Source organism: Manis javanica, chromosome 12 (assembly GCF_040802235.1).
Source record: "Manis javanica isolate MJ-LG chromosome 12, MJ_LKY, whole genome shotgun sequence".
Classification (NCBI taxonomy): Eukaryota; Metazoa; Chordata; class Mammalia; order Pholidota; family Manidae; genus Manis; species Manis javanica.
Genome location: NC_133167.1, coordinates 32,454,011 through 32,471,737, shown reverse-complemented (window position 1 = coordinate 32,471,737; position 17,727 = coordinate 32,454,011). Strand labels below are relative to the sequence as shown.

Sequence of the window (17,727 nt, the reverse complement as noted above, 5' to 3'; positions counted from 1 at the left end):
CTACCTACTTTACATTTTGCCTGGGTTTGCTGAGGACAAGGAAACATTCTTCACCTTCCCTCTTATGCACATGAAACAATTAGGTATAGGTAAGCCACATTAGTAAGGGAATCTGCTACATTGGTGAGGAATACATAATTTTTGCTTCACAACTGACAAAACTGATTCCTAGGGTGCCAGTGGAAGGGCCTGGAAATCCACACCACTGGTTGTTTTTCTGGACACTCCCACAACTCCTTTTCTCTGTCACTTGTTTTGATTCCTTTGGGAGATTCATCTATTTTAGAGAATCAGATGAGCAAGTCCTGGTGATCTGAAAAATGCCCTCTTACCACTCAATTCTGTTGTCAACTTCACAAGAGAGAAAAGTTTGAGGGGGCTGGGCATTGGTTTAACAGAGGGAGATAAAGGTAACTCTGTCTCCCTTGACCACTCTTAGGATAAGCGTCCTGTGATCCTGTTATGACCTCATACCATCAAACATAAACACATTTTTTGCTTTGTTTGGAAAAGTGATATTAAAGATTCCATTTGTCTAAAGGAACTTCAGAGTCCTTTCCGAAAACTATGAACATATGTTCTACTTCCTTTTCCTAATATGTACACACACGTGCACATGTAACACTCACTCAATTAAATTACTGAATTTAGATTGAAAAAAGGAATCCAAAGTTGAAAATGTAATTATATTGATATTTACCCTGCTACTAATTTGTTTTACCATTTACTAAAGCTAAATATTTGCCTCACTATTCAAAGTAAATTCAAAGCAACTATTCTGAAATTTGATCTATTTTCTCACCCAAAGGTGGAATTATGTGCATCAGATTATCAATATGTCATTTTAGAATTTATGACTTTTCCCACTGTCATACCTATTTATATATACTAACAAAGAGCAGTGGTCCAAAAAATTAAAGTAAGTCCCTTCCACTCCTAGATGTTTAACTTCACTTTAAAATGCTTTGTATAAAGTCTAGTAGTAGATTTATCTGCCTGTTTTATGTTAATATTAAAAATAGACTTGAATTCCCAAGTTTCTCAGTACATGATATAGCTGAAGAGTGGTGATCAAAAAAAGAAGTTAGATTAGAATTTGTAGCTCACAATCCAATAGATCATAAATTTTGCATTTCCCTAATGCTTTCTAGAATAATTTGCACATAATCATATTTTTGTTTTCTGAAACAAAGATAATTCAATGATTTGAGACTATATATTTATACTTATATATTCATGAAAAGAAAATCCCAGCTATGTTTCCATAGTATACAGCCACTGCCAAAGGTTGTACACCTTGTGCCTGCACAGCAGCCCTGGTTGAGGGGTAAGAGAGGCTAAAATCCAGGCAGTTTTCCATAGACAGGACTGTGTGCCCTGACTCCAAGGCTGGGTCAGCCCATGGTTTCCCCAGAGGAAAGGGTGACTTTTTCTAATTCATGTTCCAGAGGGTGATGCCCTTTATGTATTTTATATAAAGGCAGTAAGTGTGTTAACAGTCCACTGACTTTGTGATTGCATTTTGAATCAGATGAGGAGATATTTGAGTTTCAGAAGAAATTTTTGAATTTGAAGGTCTGTATGTTTTGGGGCAATGAAGATCACACACATACTTGCATGCAGACTTATACATCCCAAAGCAGATTATTTACAGTACTTTGCCAAATACAGAAGACAGAAAAACCTATTACATGTATAGCTGTTCTTGCATTCCACTGATGCAATGTCCTTGGAACAGATTTCCTTAGACTTCTTGTGGTGGGTGGTGTGCTTGATAGTACCTTAACTATCTTGTTAAATGACTTTTTTTGGTTGCTGACATGGTCTTTTTCTTTTCGGACATTGGGCTTTAGGTTTTCTCTCTTTAAGACTTTTGGGAAGAGGGATGGTTTTGAATTTTTTCAGCTTCCACAACTTTATATGATTGTGATTCAGGGACACAGGCACATTTTTCCTTGCAGATTTCATGTGGTTTTATATAAAGAGCTTGTATTTCATTTTGATATTGTGCAAATGTTACTAAATGTTGTTTTTTGTTATTGTTATTGTTTCTTTTCAATCTCTGACAATACTGGTCTAATTTTGATTTCTTCCCAGCCTCTGAATTGAAATGAGTTAAAATGTTACTCTGCCTGGAAGGAAAAGTAAGTTTGCTTACATATTCTTCATTTTCACTTGGCTTTCTGCAATTAGGAATTCTTGGTAACAGTACCACTTCAGGATTTTTCCTGTACACTGATTTACAGATATTATTATGCTCCTTTTTTTCAAGGGTCTTTGTCTTTGGTGTTCTTTCAAAGCAAACATTTGAATGAGTTGTTTTTGATATACCACTCCAACTATGTGGGCCTTGAATCTGTGTCTTAAAATAAAGATTTTCTGCTTGAGGAAGCTGCATGAAGCCATTTTCTTCCCTTTGTTTCTTAAGCACTGTATCTGTAAGTCTTTCTGATGATTTATTTAATGGAATTGTTTGGGTACCTCTGTTGGAAGAAGGTCGTCCTTTAATTACATTCACTGTTAGCTCCTTCCTTAGGATAACATCTTTTCTGTTCGCCAACTGTTGATGGATTTTCCTTAATATTATGTAAGGAAAAATACTCCTTTTCTTTCTTTCTGGTCAATTCGGTTTCTACAAGTTTATCCTCAGGAACCTTTTGTAAAGTGGTTTTTTGGACAGTTTTTGAACATTTATTTTGTTTTTCTGACTCTTCCTCCTCAAATTGATTTTAATGTCTAAAAGATAAATCTGACTTGATACAGTTTAATGGTATGAAACGAGAATTAATCAAATTTATATGCTGTTTGGTTGCCTCTAATTGCCTTTCTGTGATTAATCCAGATTTTGAAAGATTTTCTGTAAAAAGGCTCTGTAGGTGTTTGCTTAAATCAGCTTCTAGATTTAGTAGTTCATTTTCTGATAAAGCTATAAGATAGTTTCGTACAGACTTAATTAAAGGATATTTCATCTTTATATCAAGTCTTTCACCAAAACTCCACCTTGAAATATCTTGTCCTACCTCATGAAAAGATGTTGGGGCACTTTTAGTTCTTAGAGAAGATATGTTTGAGTGCATAGTGTCAGATTCTGTTTCTTTAAATAACCTGCTTTCTGAAAAGATTTTTAGGAAATAGTTTTGGAGAATTTCATTTTAAAAAGATCTTAGTTTTATTTCCAAGTGTTTACTTTTGAAATGATGATTGAAATTATTTACAAAGGACACAATTTCTTTTATAGTTTCTGAATATTTCTCCAGAAAAATATTTTGCCATTTTGGTTCTGCTTTCTCATTCACTGAATATAGATTTTGATAGATTTTTGGTAAGTCCTCTTGGGTAATGTGTCCTGATTCTGAAAGTCTTTCCACAAGGTAATGCTGGACGTGTTCACTTAATTCAGATTTTAATTTTTTTATTTCTGTCTCTGAGAGTTCTTCTAGAAATACATGTAGCTTTGGGCTCAACATAGGTTTTCTGTCTAATTTATCTACTTTATCAAAATTCTCTATGATTTCTTCAAAGTCTTCTGTACTGTTTGGAAAAGATTGTTGAATTAGTCTTTCTAATTCTTTTGCTGGTTGGCTTCTTTCAGACTGATTGTATTTGAAAAAAACATTAAATATATTCTTTAAAAAGGATTTTAATATTATTACATCTGACTCATTACCCAATAATGACTTACCTAAATTTTCTAAAGTAGAACTTAGATCATTTTCTTCTCTATCAAACCTCTGACCATTATTTGACAAATCTGTTTTTTTATATGGTGTTGACTGATATTTTGAAACTTGTGGGGATATATTTTGGCCTTCACCTATAAATTCAACTCTATTAAAAGGAAGGAACTCTATTCTTTGGGAATGATGGATATGTTCCATTCTGAAAGAGGTTCTGTTTTGCCTTTGATTTCTGAATAATCCTCTGAGGAATACTTTGGCTTTTCCTCAGCAAAGACTGTCTCCATATTCGGCAAAGAATTCTGGTATTCTGTAACTAACTCTATCACTTTGATTATCAAAGATTCTAAAAGAGTATCCACAGGAAATGCTTGTATTATTTGGCTTATAACAGATTTTGCCTGTGGCAATTCTATTGCATTATCTTTTTCTTCACAGTCAGTTAGAGTGTTTGAAGATAAACTCTCCCAAGCTGTGGGTAACTGATTCTGCAATTTCATCAGCATCTCACTGGATTCTTTCTCTCCTACCTGCAACTTTGTGAAGATAGGTGCACTGAATATTTGCTTTATACCATAATCATCTGCAGTGTCATTTATATCTGGTTTGGTACGAGATACTTTTTAAATGTTTCTTTTTGAAACTACTTATTTTTTTATTTGGAAAATATGTCTCACCAGTTTCTAAGTGTTTTTCAGAGATAAGTTCTCATTCTACCTCTGGAGAATTTCCTGGTCCACCTTCTGAAAGTGAATCTGCAGGAGTATTTTTAATTATCTGAAATAAAAGAGACTTTAAACTTAAAATGACTTTTTGTTGAAAGACAGCTATTTAAATCTTGAATATTTTCAAACACTTTGTCTTCCAAACTATTTGGTGGTTCATCATGAACACTTAGAAGTGGAGAACAATGACTTTTCTTTCTTGCTTCAGTGTCTATAGTAACTTCTGCTTTTGAAAATAATTTATCTGAAAAGTCTTGCAGATTTTTAGTTAAAATTGACTTCAGCACCATTGACTGCTTTAGATTTTCTATATGAAAAGTAAGATTTAATGATTTTGAGAGGTGATACGCATTTACATTAGCATTTCCAGGCATTGATGATGCTCTTTCAAAGTTTGATGAAGATATATTTGGTAGTCTTTCCTTTAATTTATTCTTAGTATCTAAACCCGTTATTGTGGTGATACCAGGATCACTGGCTAACTTATCCATACGGTCTGAAGTCATTACTGTGATGCTATCAGGATCACGGGGACAGATTTTATTAGTAGGTCTTCCTGTTTTTGAATGTGTTGGGTAAGGAGGATCTTGGTCTTCAAGCTCGATAACCTCTGCACTTAAAATGTTTCTACATCTGGACATATTTTGGTCTTTCATTTTTCTGACTGACTTTCTGTTGTTTATATTCCGTAGAAAAGGATCAAAACCATCCTTCATGCTGAATTTCTGGAACTGAAATATTTAAAAAAAAGTTAAGAAACTCTGTAGCATTTATTTGAATTTAAAAATTTTCTGGTTAATTTTCTTTGAGCACTCTGTCAATCTATCTATTCATCCTCCTATCTTCTACAAAGAAAAAACCATTGTTTAAAATATTTGAAATTGGATTAATAATCAAAAACTTAGTGCAAAGTTCAGATACAATTTTGTGTCCAAGTGCTTTTTGCTACCTGGAATATTTAAAAAGGTCCTAGAGACATTTTTAAGAACTCAATTCCCAGTGTTAGCTGCATTTGCTTACACAATGACTAGCATCAGGATCTAAGTCTTAACCTATTTAAATCTTTACCATTTTAGTAGAAATAAGGAAAACATTTTTTAAATGCAAAGCAAGTAGTAGATATCCCATTAAATGTATCATAAATATTCTCTAAAGACAGACTTAGGGGTATATATCATCTGCCTTTATGTATTTGAGTTTCAAAAATGATGATGAATTCCATTCAATCCTTACCATGTCATGGTAGAATGTTACTTTTTGATGAATACTATATATAACCTCAGATATAGTTAAGAGAGCAGTACAAAAAGTTCTGGAATACAGTGAAACTTCAGTGTAATATCCATAAACAGTTTTATAGCTCTGGGATCAAGCTATTCTATCATGGAAATAGTTTCCATCTGAAGTCTCTTATTCAAACCCTTTGTTCATACAACTTTTACATTACCCAGTTGAAAAAAAACAAAATGTAAAATAATCAGCCTAGTATTTATTTTAGTTTATTTTAATTTAATAGTTCAAAACCTCATTTTATGGATACAATTTATTATAACTGGTTTTCATACCCCAATTGATATCCAGGTGACAGCATAAGAATCCCCTTTTTTGAGAAATACAGATTCCATTTCAAGATTGAGATCATTAGGTGGTTCAAAGATGAGTCCTGGGGGTTGTATTTTTTTTAAAAAGAGCCAGGTGTTTCTAGGTAGTCTGGATACCTGGTAATGGGTAGTCTGGTTTTGGAACCATTGAATTATATTAAGTAGTAGAGAAACCTAGTATTTAAGTATAATTGATACTAGAATAGGATAACTCAGGACTCACCTGATATTTTGGTTTGAATTCTATATATTCTGGTCTGAAAGATGGTGAAATATATTCTTTTTGTGAAAAAACCACCTTATGAAAAGAAAAGTTTTAATTTTAGATTGCATATAATGCAAGGATATATCCCAAGATTATTTTATTCTTTCAACAGTTATTAAAGATATAAAAAAATTTTAAGTATAAATAAGTATTTTTTTCATAACCACCATACTTTGTCAATTACCAAAGAAATCTATAATTTTAGGTCCCTTAACATTGTAACATTCACCCTATTGAATTTGTAAACTCAAAACAGCACACAGCAACTTTAGGCAGAAACAAAAGTAGAAAAGAAATAGAATTGTCAGAATAAATGTAATCTAATTTTAAAAGGTTGTGAAATGCTTTAGATAATAAATGCATCTGATATTATATTGAGACAGCATTTTCAATGATTCTCAATCTGAAATTGTTTAATGGATATTTAATACTGCTTAAATCAAAGTGTATAGGAACAATTATAGTATCACATAACTCCAAATTTATAGAGATGGAAGGCACTTTGAAGATAATCCAGTCCTATTCATTTTCCACAAAAATCTGAAGTTGAAGTTCATTGTCCCAAGTTACTCAGATGTTTAGTAGCCCAAGTTCTAGGTGTCCTAAATTTTCATCTGATGCTCCTTCTAGCACATAATCAAGACTGCAATGAAGGAGAATGGTAAGTTGGAAGCATCATAATGTACACCCACACTACCAACTTTTTTAGAGAAAACTTGAAACCATCTCTTTGTAGAATACTTAGGGCTATAAGCCACTTTCTTATAAGACATTATCTACTTTAGTCAGTAATGGGTAAATACTATATGTTAAGTTAGTTAAAATAACAATTCAATGAATGACATTGTCATAAGAAATATTTTTGGTTTATTTTAAGTGTTCATTAATATTAAGCAGTTAATAACATGACTGACTACTCTTAAATCTTTAGTGGCTTCCCACTTTTCCTGTTATTCATTGCCTTCACACACTAACTCTAAATTATTTCTACAAGTTTCTCAGTATCCTCCACTATAATTTCTCTCCTCTAGGTAAATGTGTCTTAACTCTGAATTCTTGAAATAAATCCTTTACTTTTCTACACCTATTGCTTTACTCATTTCTTTCTTGAATTTTCCAAAATCTCCCTTAAAAACAGTTTAAATTTTAACATTTGAAAATTCATTGTTTTAAATGAATTTAGTAAAAAATAAAAACAAAAAATAAAGATTACTAGGATGGACTCAAGATGGCAGCATGAGAGGTGAGCCAGAGAACTCCTCCCAAAACCAAATATAATATGAAAATATAGTTAATACAACTAATTCTAAAAGAGCAACAGGAAAGAAGGCTGCACTAGACTGCATACACCTGGAGAACAGAGCACACCTCACGAAACAGGGTAATGTACCAAAGCTGTGACCCAGTAGGACACAAGCCTTTCCACCACCCCAGCTCACCAGCAGGAGGAAGAGAAATGGAGCGGGGAGGGAGTGGAAGCCTAGGATCGCTGAACACCCAGCTGAGGAGATCTGCTTTGGAGTACAGACCTACACTGCATGGTGCTCTGGAGACTAGTGGGTTGGAAAGCTAAGACAGGTGGAATACTTGAGAAACTGAGATTCCAGCTGTTTGTGGAGGACAGGGATCGACATCTGGCCACTCTGGGACAAAGGAAACATGGGTGGTCTGAGAAGCTTCCTAGCAGCAAGAGGACTATTGAGGGGGCAGGGTTTACACAGAGCTTGCTACATGGGAGAAGGGATAGATGGACAAACTTATCTGGGAATGCTCTGCCCAGCACATTGGGAACTTTCAGGAGCTTCAGGGGCGCCATCCCCCTGGCTGGCTACTCAGCTCCAAGGCCCCCCACTGTGATATGCAGCCTGCTGCACCTTCCTCCTGGCCTGCCATCACCAGCTGGCAAACCGGCAGTCCCTCCCCAGCCAGAAGGAGGCCCTCCCTACAGCAGCTACAGACACAAAGCAGAGAGGCTTACACCTGTGTGCCCAGCCCACTGGTTCTAGCAGTGGAGACAGGCATAGCAGCCGGGAAGGAGGAAACAGCTCTTTCCTCCCTCCAAGCAACAGTGTCACTCCCCTGCAACCCCTGACATCACTCCAGAGGGTGAGCAGCTCCAGGGACTAGAGCTTCTGGGCACTAAGGGCGCCACATACAAATATGAAACATCAAAGGAACCTGATTCAAACAAAAATCTCAGAAACATTAGAAAAAGGACCAAATGAAACTGAACTCATCAATCTTCCTGAGAGTTCAAAATAAAAATCATGAACATGCTCATGGAGGTACAGAACAATATTCAATAACTCAGGGATGATTTCAGGATGGAGATTCAATTATTAAGAAATTCCATATCTGAAATGAAAGCAGATTAGATGTAGAAGAAGAGATAGTAAATGGAACAGAAATTAGAGAAGAGGAATACAAAGAGCTGAGGTACCGAGAGAAAAAAGGATCTCTAAGAATGAAAGAATATTGAGAGAATAGTGTGATCAAACCAAATGGGACAATATTTGCATTATGGGGGTACCAGAAGAAGAAAAGAGAGGAAAAGGGATAGAAAGTGTCTTTGAGGAGGTAGTTGCTGAAAACTTCACCAATCTAGGAAAGGAGATAGTCTTCTCAGGCCATGGAGGTGCACAGATCTCCCAACACAAGGGACCCAAGGAAGACAACACAAACATATATAATAATTAAAATGGCAATGATCTAGGATAAGGACAGACTTTTAAAAGCAGCTAGAGAGAACAAAGATCCCATACAAAGGAAAACCAATCAGGCTATCATCAGACTTCTCAACAGAAACCTTACAGAGCAGAAGGGAGTGGCATGATGTATTTAATGCAATGAAGCAGAAGGGCCTTGAACCAAGAATACTCTACACAGCAAGATTATCATTTAAATTTGAAGGAGGGATTAAACAATTTCCAGATAAGCAAAAGCTGAGAGAATTTACCTCCCACAAACCACTTCTACAGAGCATTTTGGAGGGACTGCTATAGATGGAAGTATTCCTAAGAATAATTAGCTGTCACCAGAAGAAACTAAACCACAGCAAAGAAAATAGAACAGTTAATTACTAGGCAGATGCAAAATCAAATCTGCCTCACACAAGGGATAGACAAAGAATACAGAATATGATACCTAATATATAAAGAACGGAGAAGGAAGAAAAAGGAGGAAAAAAAAGAACCTTTAGGTTATGTTTATAATAGCATACTAAGTGACTTAAATTAGACTGTTAGATAGTAAGGGACTTACCCTCGAACTTTGGTAACCACGAATCTAAAGCCTGAAATGGCAATAAGTACATATCTATCAATAATCACCCTAAATGTAAATGGTCTGAATGCATCAGTCAAAAGACGTAGAGTCACTGAATGGATAAAAAAACAAGACCCAACTACATGCTGCCTATAAGAGTCTCACTACAAACCCAAAGACATACACAGACTGAAAGTAAAGGAATGGAAAAAGATATTTCATGTAATTAATAGGGAGAAAAAAGCAGGTGTTGCAGTACTTTTATCAGATGAAATAGACTTCAAAACAAAGAAAGTAACAGGACACAAAGACGGACATTACATAATGATAAAGGGGTCAGTCCAACAAGAGGATATAACCATTATAAATAACTATGCACCTAACACAGGATCACCTACATATGTGAAACAAATACTAACAGAATTAAAGGGGGAAATAGAATGCAATGCATTCATTCTAGGAGACTTCAACACACCACTCACTCCAAAGCACAGATCAACCAGACAGAAAATAAGGAAACAGAGGCAGTGAACAATATAGTAGAACAGATGGACCTAACGGACACCTACACAACACTCCATCCAAAAGCAACAGAATACACATTCTTCTCAAGTGCACATGGAACATTTTCAAGAACAGATCATATACTACACCACAAAAAGAGACTCAGTAAATGCAAAAGGTTGAAATTGTACCAACCAGCTTCTCAGACCACAAGGGTATGTAACTAGAAATAAACTACACAGAGAAAGTGAATAATCCCACAAACACATGGAGGCTTAATAACATGCTCCTAAATAATCAATGGATCAATGACCAAATAAAAACAGAGATTAAGCAATATATGGAGACAAATGACAATAATAATTCAACACTGCAAAAGCTGTGGGGTGCAGAAGAGTCGTGCAAAGAGGGAATTACATTGCAATACAGGCATACCTCAAGAAAGAGAACAGTCCCATAAGAACAGTCTAAACTCACAATTAACAAAACTAGAAAAAGAAGAATAAATGAGGCCCAAAGTCAGTAGAAGGAGGGACATAATAGAGATTAGAGCAGAAATGAATAAAATTGAGAATAAAACAATAGAATCAGTGAAAGCAGGAACTGGTTCTTTGAGAAAATAAACAAAACAGATAAACCCCTAGCCAGACTTATCAAGAAAAAAAGAGACTCTACACAAATAAACAAAATGAGAAATAAAGGAAAAATCACTACCAACCCCACAGAAATACAAAGAATTATGAGAGAATGCTATGAAAAATTATATGCTAACAAACTGGATAACCTAGAAGAAATGGATAACTTTCTAGAAAAATACAACCTTCCAAGGCTGACCCAGGAGGAAACAAAAAAAATGGAATAGACCAATTACCAGCAATGAAATTTAATTGGTAATCAAAAAACTACCTAAGAACAAAATGCCTGGGACAGATGGTTTCACTGTTGAGTTTTATTAAACATTTAGTGAAGACTTAATAACCATCATCCTTCAAGTTTTCCAAAACATAGAACAGGAGGGAATACTCCCAAAATCATTTTCCAAGTCCAGCATTACTCTAATACCAAAACAAGGCCAAGACACCACAAACAAAAGAAAATTACAGACCAATATCCCTGATGAACATAGAGGCAAAAATACTCAACAAAATATTAGCAAACTGAATTAAAAAATACATCAAAAAGATCATCCATCATGATCAAGTAGGATTTAGTCTAGGGATACAAGGATGGTACAATATTAGAAAATCCATCAACATCATCCATCACATCAATAAAAAGAAGGTCAAAAACCTCATGATCATCTCCATAGATGCTGAAAATGCATTTGACAAAATTCAACATCCATTCATGATAAAAACTCTCAACAAAATGGGTATAGAGGATAAGTACCTCAACATAATAAAGGCCATATATAACAAACCCACAGCCAACATCATACTTAACAGCAAGAAACTGAAAGCTTTTCCTTTATGATCGGGAACAAGACAAGGATGCCAACTCTCCCCACTTTTATTCAACATAATACTGGAGGTCCTTGCCATGGCAATCAGACAACACAAAGAAATAAAAGGAATCCAGACTGGCAAGGAGGAAGTTAAACTGTCACTGTTTGCAGAATACATGATATTGTACATAAAAAACCCTAAAAAATCCACTCCAAAACTACTAGATCTAATATCTGAATTCAGCAACATTGCAGGATACAAAATCAATACACAGAAATTTGTTGCACTCCTATACACTAAGGATGAACTAACAGAAAGAGAAATCAGGAAAACAGTTCCATTCACAATTGCATCAAAAAGAATAAAATACCTAGGACTAAACCTAACCAAGGAAGTGAAAGACCTATACACTGAAAAGTACAAAACACTCATGAGAGAAATTAAAGAAGATACAAATAAATGGGAAAAAAAACCCCATGCTCATGGAGAGGAAGAATTAATATTGGCAAAATGGCCATCCTGCCTAAAGGAATACAGATTCAATACAATCCTTATCAAAATACCAAAAGCATTCTTCAATGAACTAGAGAAAATAATTCTAAAATTCATATGGAATCACAAAAGACACTGAATATCCAAAGGAATCCTGAGAAGGAAGAATAAAGCAGGGGTGATTACCCTCCTTGACTTCAAGCTGTACTACAAAGCCACAGTAATCAAGACAATTTGGTACTAGCACAAGAACAGACCCATAGACCAATGGAGCAGCCTAGGGAGCCCAGATATAAACTCAAGCATATATGGTCAATTAATATAAAATAAAGGAGACATGGATATACAATGGGGAAATGACAGCCTCTTCCACAACTGGTGTTGGCAAAACTGGGCAGCTAAATGTAAGAGAATGAAAGTGGACTATTGCTAGCCCCATACACAAAAGTAAACTCAAAATGGATCAAAGACCTAAATGTAAGTCATGAAACCATAAAACTCTTCAAAGAAAACAGTCAAAAATCTCTTGAATATCAACATGAGCAACTTTTTCCTGAATGCATCTCCTTGTGCAAGGGAAACCATACCAAAAATGAACACATGGGACTACATCAAACTAAAAACCTTCTGTACAGCAAAGGACACCATCAACAGAACAAAAAGGCATCCTACAGTATGAGAATATATTTGTAAATTACATATCTGACAAGGGGTTCACATCCAAAATATATAAAAAACTCACATGCCTCAACACCCAAAAAGCAAATAACCCTATTAAAAAATGGGTGGAGGATATGAACAGACATTTCTCCAAAGAAGAAATTCAGATGGCCAACAGGCACAGGAGAAGATACTCTACATTGGTTATTATCAGGGATATACAAATTAAAACCACAATGAGATGTCACCTCACACCAGTTAGGATGGTCAAAACAGAAAAGAGTAGGGACAACAAATGCTGGCAAGGATGCAGGGAAAGGGGAACCCTCCTACACAGCTGGTGAGACTGTAAACTAGTTCAACTATTGTGGAAAGCAGTATGGAGGTTCCTCAAAAAACTCAAAATAGAAATACCATTTGCCCTAGGAATTCTACTCCTAGGAATTTACCCATAGAAAAGAAGTTCTCAGATTCAAAAAGACATATGCACCCCTATGTTTATCACAGCACTATTTACAATAGCCAAGAAATGGAAGCAACCTAAGTGTTCATCAGTAGATGAATGTATAAAGAAGATGAGGTACATATACACAATGGAATACTATTCAGCCATAAGAAGAAAGCAAATCCTACCATTTGCAACAACATGGATAGAGCTAGAGGGTATTATGCTCAGTGAGATAAGCCAGGCAGAGTAAGACAAGTACCAAATGATTTCACTCATCTGTGGAGCATAAGAACAAAGCAAAAACTGAAGGAACAAAAAAGCAGCAGACTCACAGAACCCAAGAATGGACTAACAGTTACCAAAGGGAAAGGGATTGGGGAGGGTGGGTGGGAAGGGATGGAGAAGGGGAATAAGGGGGCATTATAATTAGCACACATAACAATGGGGTGGGTCATGGGGAAGGCAGTATAGCATAGAGAACACAAGTAGTGACTCTATAGCATGTTACTACGCTGATGAACAATGACTGTAATGGGGTATGTGGTGGGGACTTGATAATGGGGGGAATCTAGTAACCTCAGTGTTGCTCATGTAATTTTATATTGATACCAAAAAAATAAAAATAAAAAATATATAAACTGAGATATGGATTTCATTTATGTGGATCAGATTTGGAAAAAAGATAGTGGAGTAGGAAGGCCAGGTGGAAACCTCCTCCCCCACACACACCAAGCAACTATAGCAAATATGACTAAACCTGAAAATGACCTGAAGACTATAGAACAGACCACCTACACCTGGTGAAGAACAGGAGACCATACAGAAGAGGGTAAAGTGGCAGAGCTGTGATCAAATAGGACCCAAGCCCTTCCCTCATACCAGCCCACATGCAGGAGAAAGAGGAATGGAGAAGGGAGGGGATAGGTGCTCAGAAACTCTGCACAGCTGGCCCTGAGATCTGCTCCAGGAGCACAAGTCCACATCGCATTGGATTCTGGTGATTAGAAGGGCTCAAAACCAATGAGAATTGGAGAACTCTGAGAGGCTGAGACTCCAGCTGCTTGTGGAAAACAAGCACACTCTACTGGTCCTGCTGAGACCCAACACACAGAGGTGGCAGTTTGAAAGATTTGCTAGCAGTGGGAGGGTGCCAAAGGGGCAAGGGTTGGATGGAGCTCTCTCCTCAGAAGAAAGGGCAGGTAGACATACCTCCACAACCCTCCCTTGGCCCAACAGATTGGGCATTCTTGGAAGCCACAGATGTTCTATCCCCTCACTAGTGGCTCAGACCTAAGGTACTTCCCTAAACATGGAGGGCGTAAAAGCCCACTTAACACAACAGTATCAGATTTTGCTGCCTGTCAGGCAGGCAGAGGCTCTCCCAGCTTTCTCAGCCTTAGGCCCAGTAGGGGGGAGGTACCTTCAGGAGGCAGCTACCATCACTCTTTCCTCCCCATGGGCATCAATCCCAGTGCTGCATGTGTTGCCACCACCATAGGGTGCTCGTGTGACTTGCTGCCTCAGTGCATCCTGCTACCATGGGATTTACTGTGCCTTGCCCTGCCCCAGCCTGTGCAACTGCCCACCTCCACCCTGACAACCGAGCAGGCTGGCCATTGCTGCAGGACAGGGAAAGGGTGGCCCAGCCCGCAACAATTCCAGAAGGCACTGCTCTGATCACAAAGGGTCAGCTGAGGCAAACTGCTGAGCAGTGAACTGAGATAAACCACTGCCGGCAGACAAAAAGGCGGTCCCACCCGCTGCCCACCAATAGCACCTGGGGCTCCATCATAAAAGAACCCAACACTGGAGAGTTAAGAGTCTTGAGCTTCTGTGCACTACAGGTTGCCTTCTTCATAAAGTCATTACTCTCTAGACCAGGAAGCATAGCATATCTATCTAATACAAAGGAAGAAACACAAACCCTGACAAAATGAGGAGGCAGAGGAGTATGTTCCAAACAAAACCAGAAAGAGGGCTAAATGAATGGGGATTACCAATCTTCTTGATAAAGATTTCAAAGTAAAAGTCATAAATATGCTCACTGATCTGTACAAAAGTATTGAAGATCTGAGGGAGGACTTCAAAAGAAAAACAAGAGCTGAAAATGAGCCACTCAGAGCTGAAGAATACAGTATCAAATGAAATTTATAATGCAGGGAGTGAATAATAGATTGCTGCAAATAGAGGAGAAAAGCAATGAGATGGAAATTATAGAACAGTAACATCAAAGCTGAGGAACAGAGAGAAAAAAGGATCTCTAGGAATGAAAAAATGATAAGAGAGCTGTGAAACAATGAGAAATGAAACAATATTCACATAATAGGGGCACCAGAGGAGAAGAGAAAGACAAAGGGATAGAAAGTTTCTTTGAGTAAATAACTTTTGAAAACTTCCCCAATCTGGGGAAGGAAATAGACACTCGAGTCATGGAAGCACAGAGAGCCCATAACAAAAGGAACCCTAGGAAGACAACATCAAGACATATAATAATTAAAATGACAAAAATTAAGGATAAGGAGACCATATTGAAAGCAGCCAGACAGAGGAAAAAAAGAGTACTAGTAAGAGAAACCCCATCAGGCTATCAGCAGACTTCTCAGCAGAAACTTTACAGGACAGAAGGTAGAGGCATGAAATATTTAATGTACTGAAACAGAAGGACCTTCAACCAAGCATCCTCAACCCAGCAAGATTCCCATTCAAATTTGAAGCAGAGATTATTAAACAATTTCCAGATAAATGAAGGTTCAAGGAATATGAATATAAAACCACTAACCCAGCATTACAGGATATGCTAAAGGTACTGCAGTAGTTGGAAATGTACCTACAGCTAAACCGTTTTCACCAGTGAAAATAAACCCACAGTAAAGGCAGTAGACCAATTATTTACTAAGCAACTATGAAATTAAAACAAAACAGAAGTAGTAAAATCAACTATACACAAAATTCGTCAAAGGATACAAAAAAAAGTTCAGAATATGACACCTAATACATAAAGTGTGGAGGAGAAAGAAAAAGAAAAAAGGAAGTACTTTTAGATTGTATTTGAAATAGAGCAATCATAAACTTAATAGAGATGGTTATATAGTCAGGAATCTATCATTGAACCTTATGGTAACCACAAACCTAAAGCCTATAATAAATACACAAGAAAATTAAAGAGAAATCCAATCACAACACTAAAGTACTATCAAATGAGAAGAGTTTAAGAGACAGAAGAAAGGAACAGAGAGGAGCTATAAAAAGAATGAGAAAACAATAAGATGGCAATAGTACATACCTATCAATAATTATCTTAAATGTTAAGGGATTGAATGCCCAAGCAAAAGACTGAGAGTGACAGAATTGATAAAGAAATGCATAAAGACAGACTCATTTATATGCTGCCTACAAGAACTCATTTCAGACCCAAAGACACACACTAACTAAAGTGAAGGGATGGAAAAACATATCTCATGCAAACAATAAGGAGAAAAAAAGCAGGAGTAGCAGTACTTTTATCAGACAAAATAGATTTCAAGCAAATAATGTAACAAGAGACAAAGAAGGACACTACATAATGATAAAGGGTTCAGTCCAACAAGAGGGCATAACCATTATAAATATCTATGCACCCAACATAGGAGCACTTAAATATATAAAACAAATACTCACAGAATTAAAGGGGAAAATAGACTGCAACACATTCATTTTAGGAGACTTTAACACACTACTCACTTGAAAAGACAGATCAACCAAACAGAACATAAATAAGGAAACAGAGGCACTGACTGATATATTAGATGAAATGTACTTAACAGATATCTACAGAAAATTACACCCAAAAGCAGAAGGATACACATTTTTCTCAAGTGTACATGGTATGTCCTCCCCTTTGGAAACTGCTAGTCCCTTCTTGGAGTCTGTGAGTCTGCTGCATTTTTGCATCTATGTTCATCAGGGATATAAGGAAGTTTCTCTTTTTCTGTGGTGTTTTTGCCTGGTTTTGGTATTAGGGTGATGCTGGCCTCATAGAATGAGTTTGGAAGTATTCCTTCCTTTTCTACTATTTGGAAAACTTTAAAGAGGATGGGTATTAGATCTTCACTAAAGGTTTGATAAAATTCAGTGGTGAAGCCATCTGGTCCAGGGATTTTGATCTTGGGTAGTTTTTGATTACCAATTCAATTTCATTCCTAGTAATTGATCTATTCAGATTTTCTGTTTCTTTCTGGGTCAGCCTTGGAAGGTCATATTTTTTAGAAAGTTGTCCATTTCTTCTAGGTTATCCAGTTCGTTAGCATTTAATTTTTCATAGTATTCTCTCATAATTCTTTGTATTTCTATGGTGTCTGTAGTGATTTTTCCTTTCTCATTTCTGACTCTGTTAATGTCTGTAGACTCTTTTTTTCTTGATAAGTCTGGCTAGGGGTTTATCTATTTTGTTTATTTTCTTGAAGAACCAGCTCCTGCTTTCAGAGATTCTATTGTTTTATTCTTCTAAATTTTATTTATTTATGCTCTAATCTTTATTATGTCCCTTCTTCTACTGACTTTGGGCCTCATTGTTCTTCTTTTTCTAGTTTGTTAATTGTGAGTTTAGACTACCCATATGGGATTGTTCTTCTTTCCTGAGGTAGGCCTGTACTGCAATATATTCCATC

At 36.4% G+C, this 17,727-nt stretch overlaps 1 protein-coding gene across 1 annotated transcript in view; it reads right to left on the bottom strand.

The window, feature by feature from the left end:
* Positions 1–17,727, bottom strand: part of C2CD6 (C2 calcium dependent domain containing 6) — a 91,460-nt gene that overhangs the window by 1,379 nt on the left and 72,354 nt on the right. Inside the window, 7 exon segments of the mRNA XM_073218337.1 lie at positions 1,692–1,903; positions 1,906–2,522; positions 2,524–3,839; positions 3,842–4,301; positions 4,303–4,493; positions 4,495–5,133; positions 6,227–6,301. Coding sequence (XP_073074438.1) covers positions 1,692–1,903; positions 1,906–2,522; positions 2,524–3,839; positions 3,842–4,301; positions 4,303–4,493; positions 4,495–5,133; positions 6,227–6,301 — 3,510 coding nt within the window.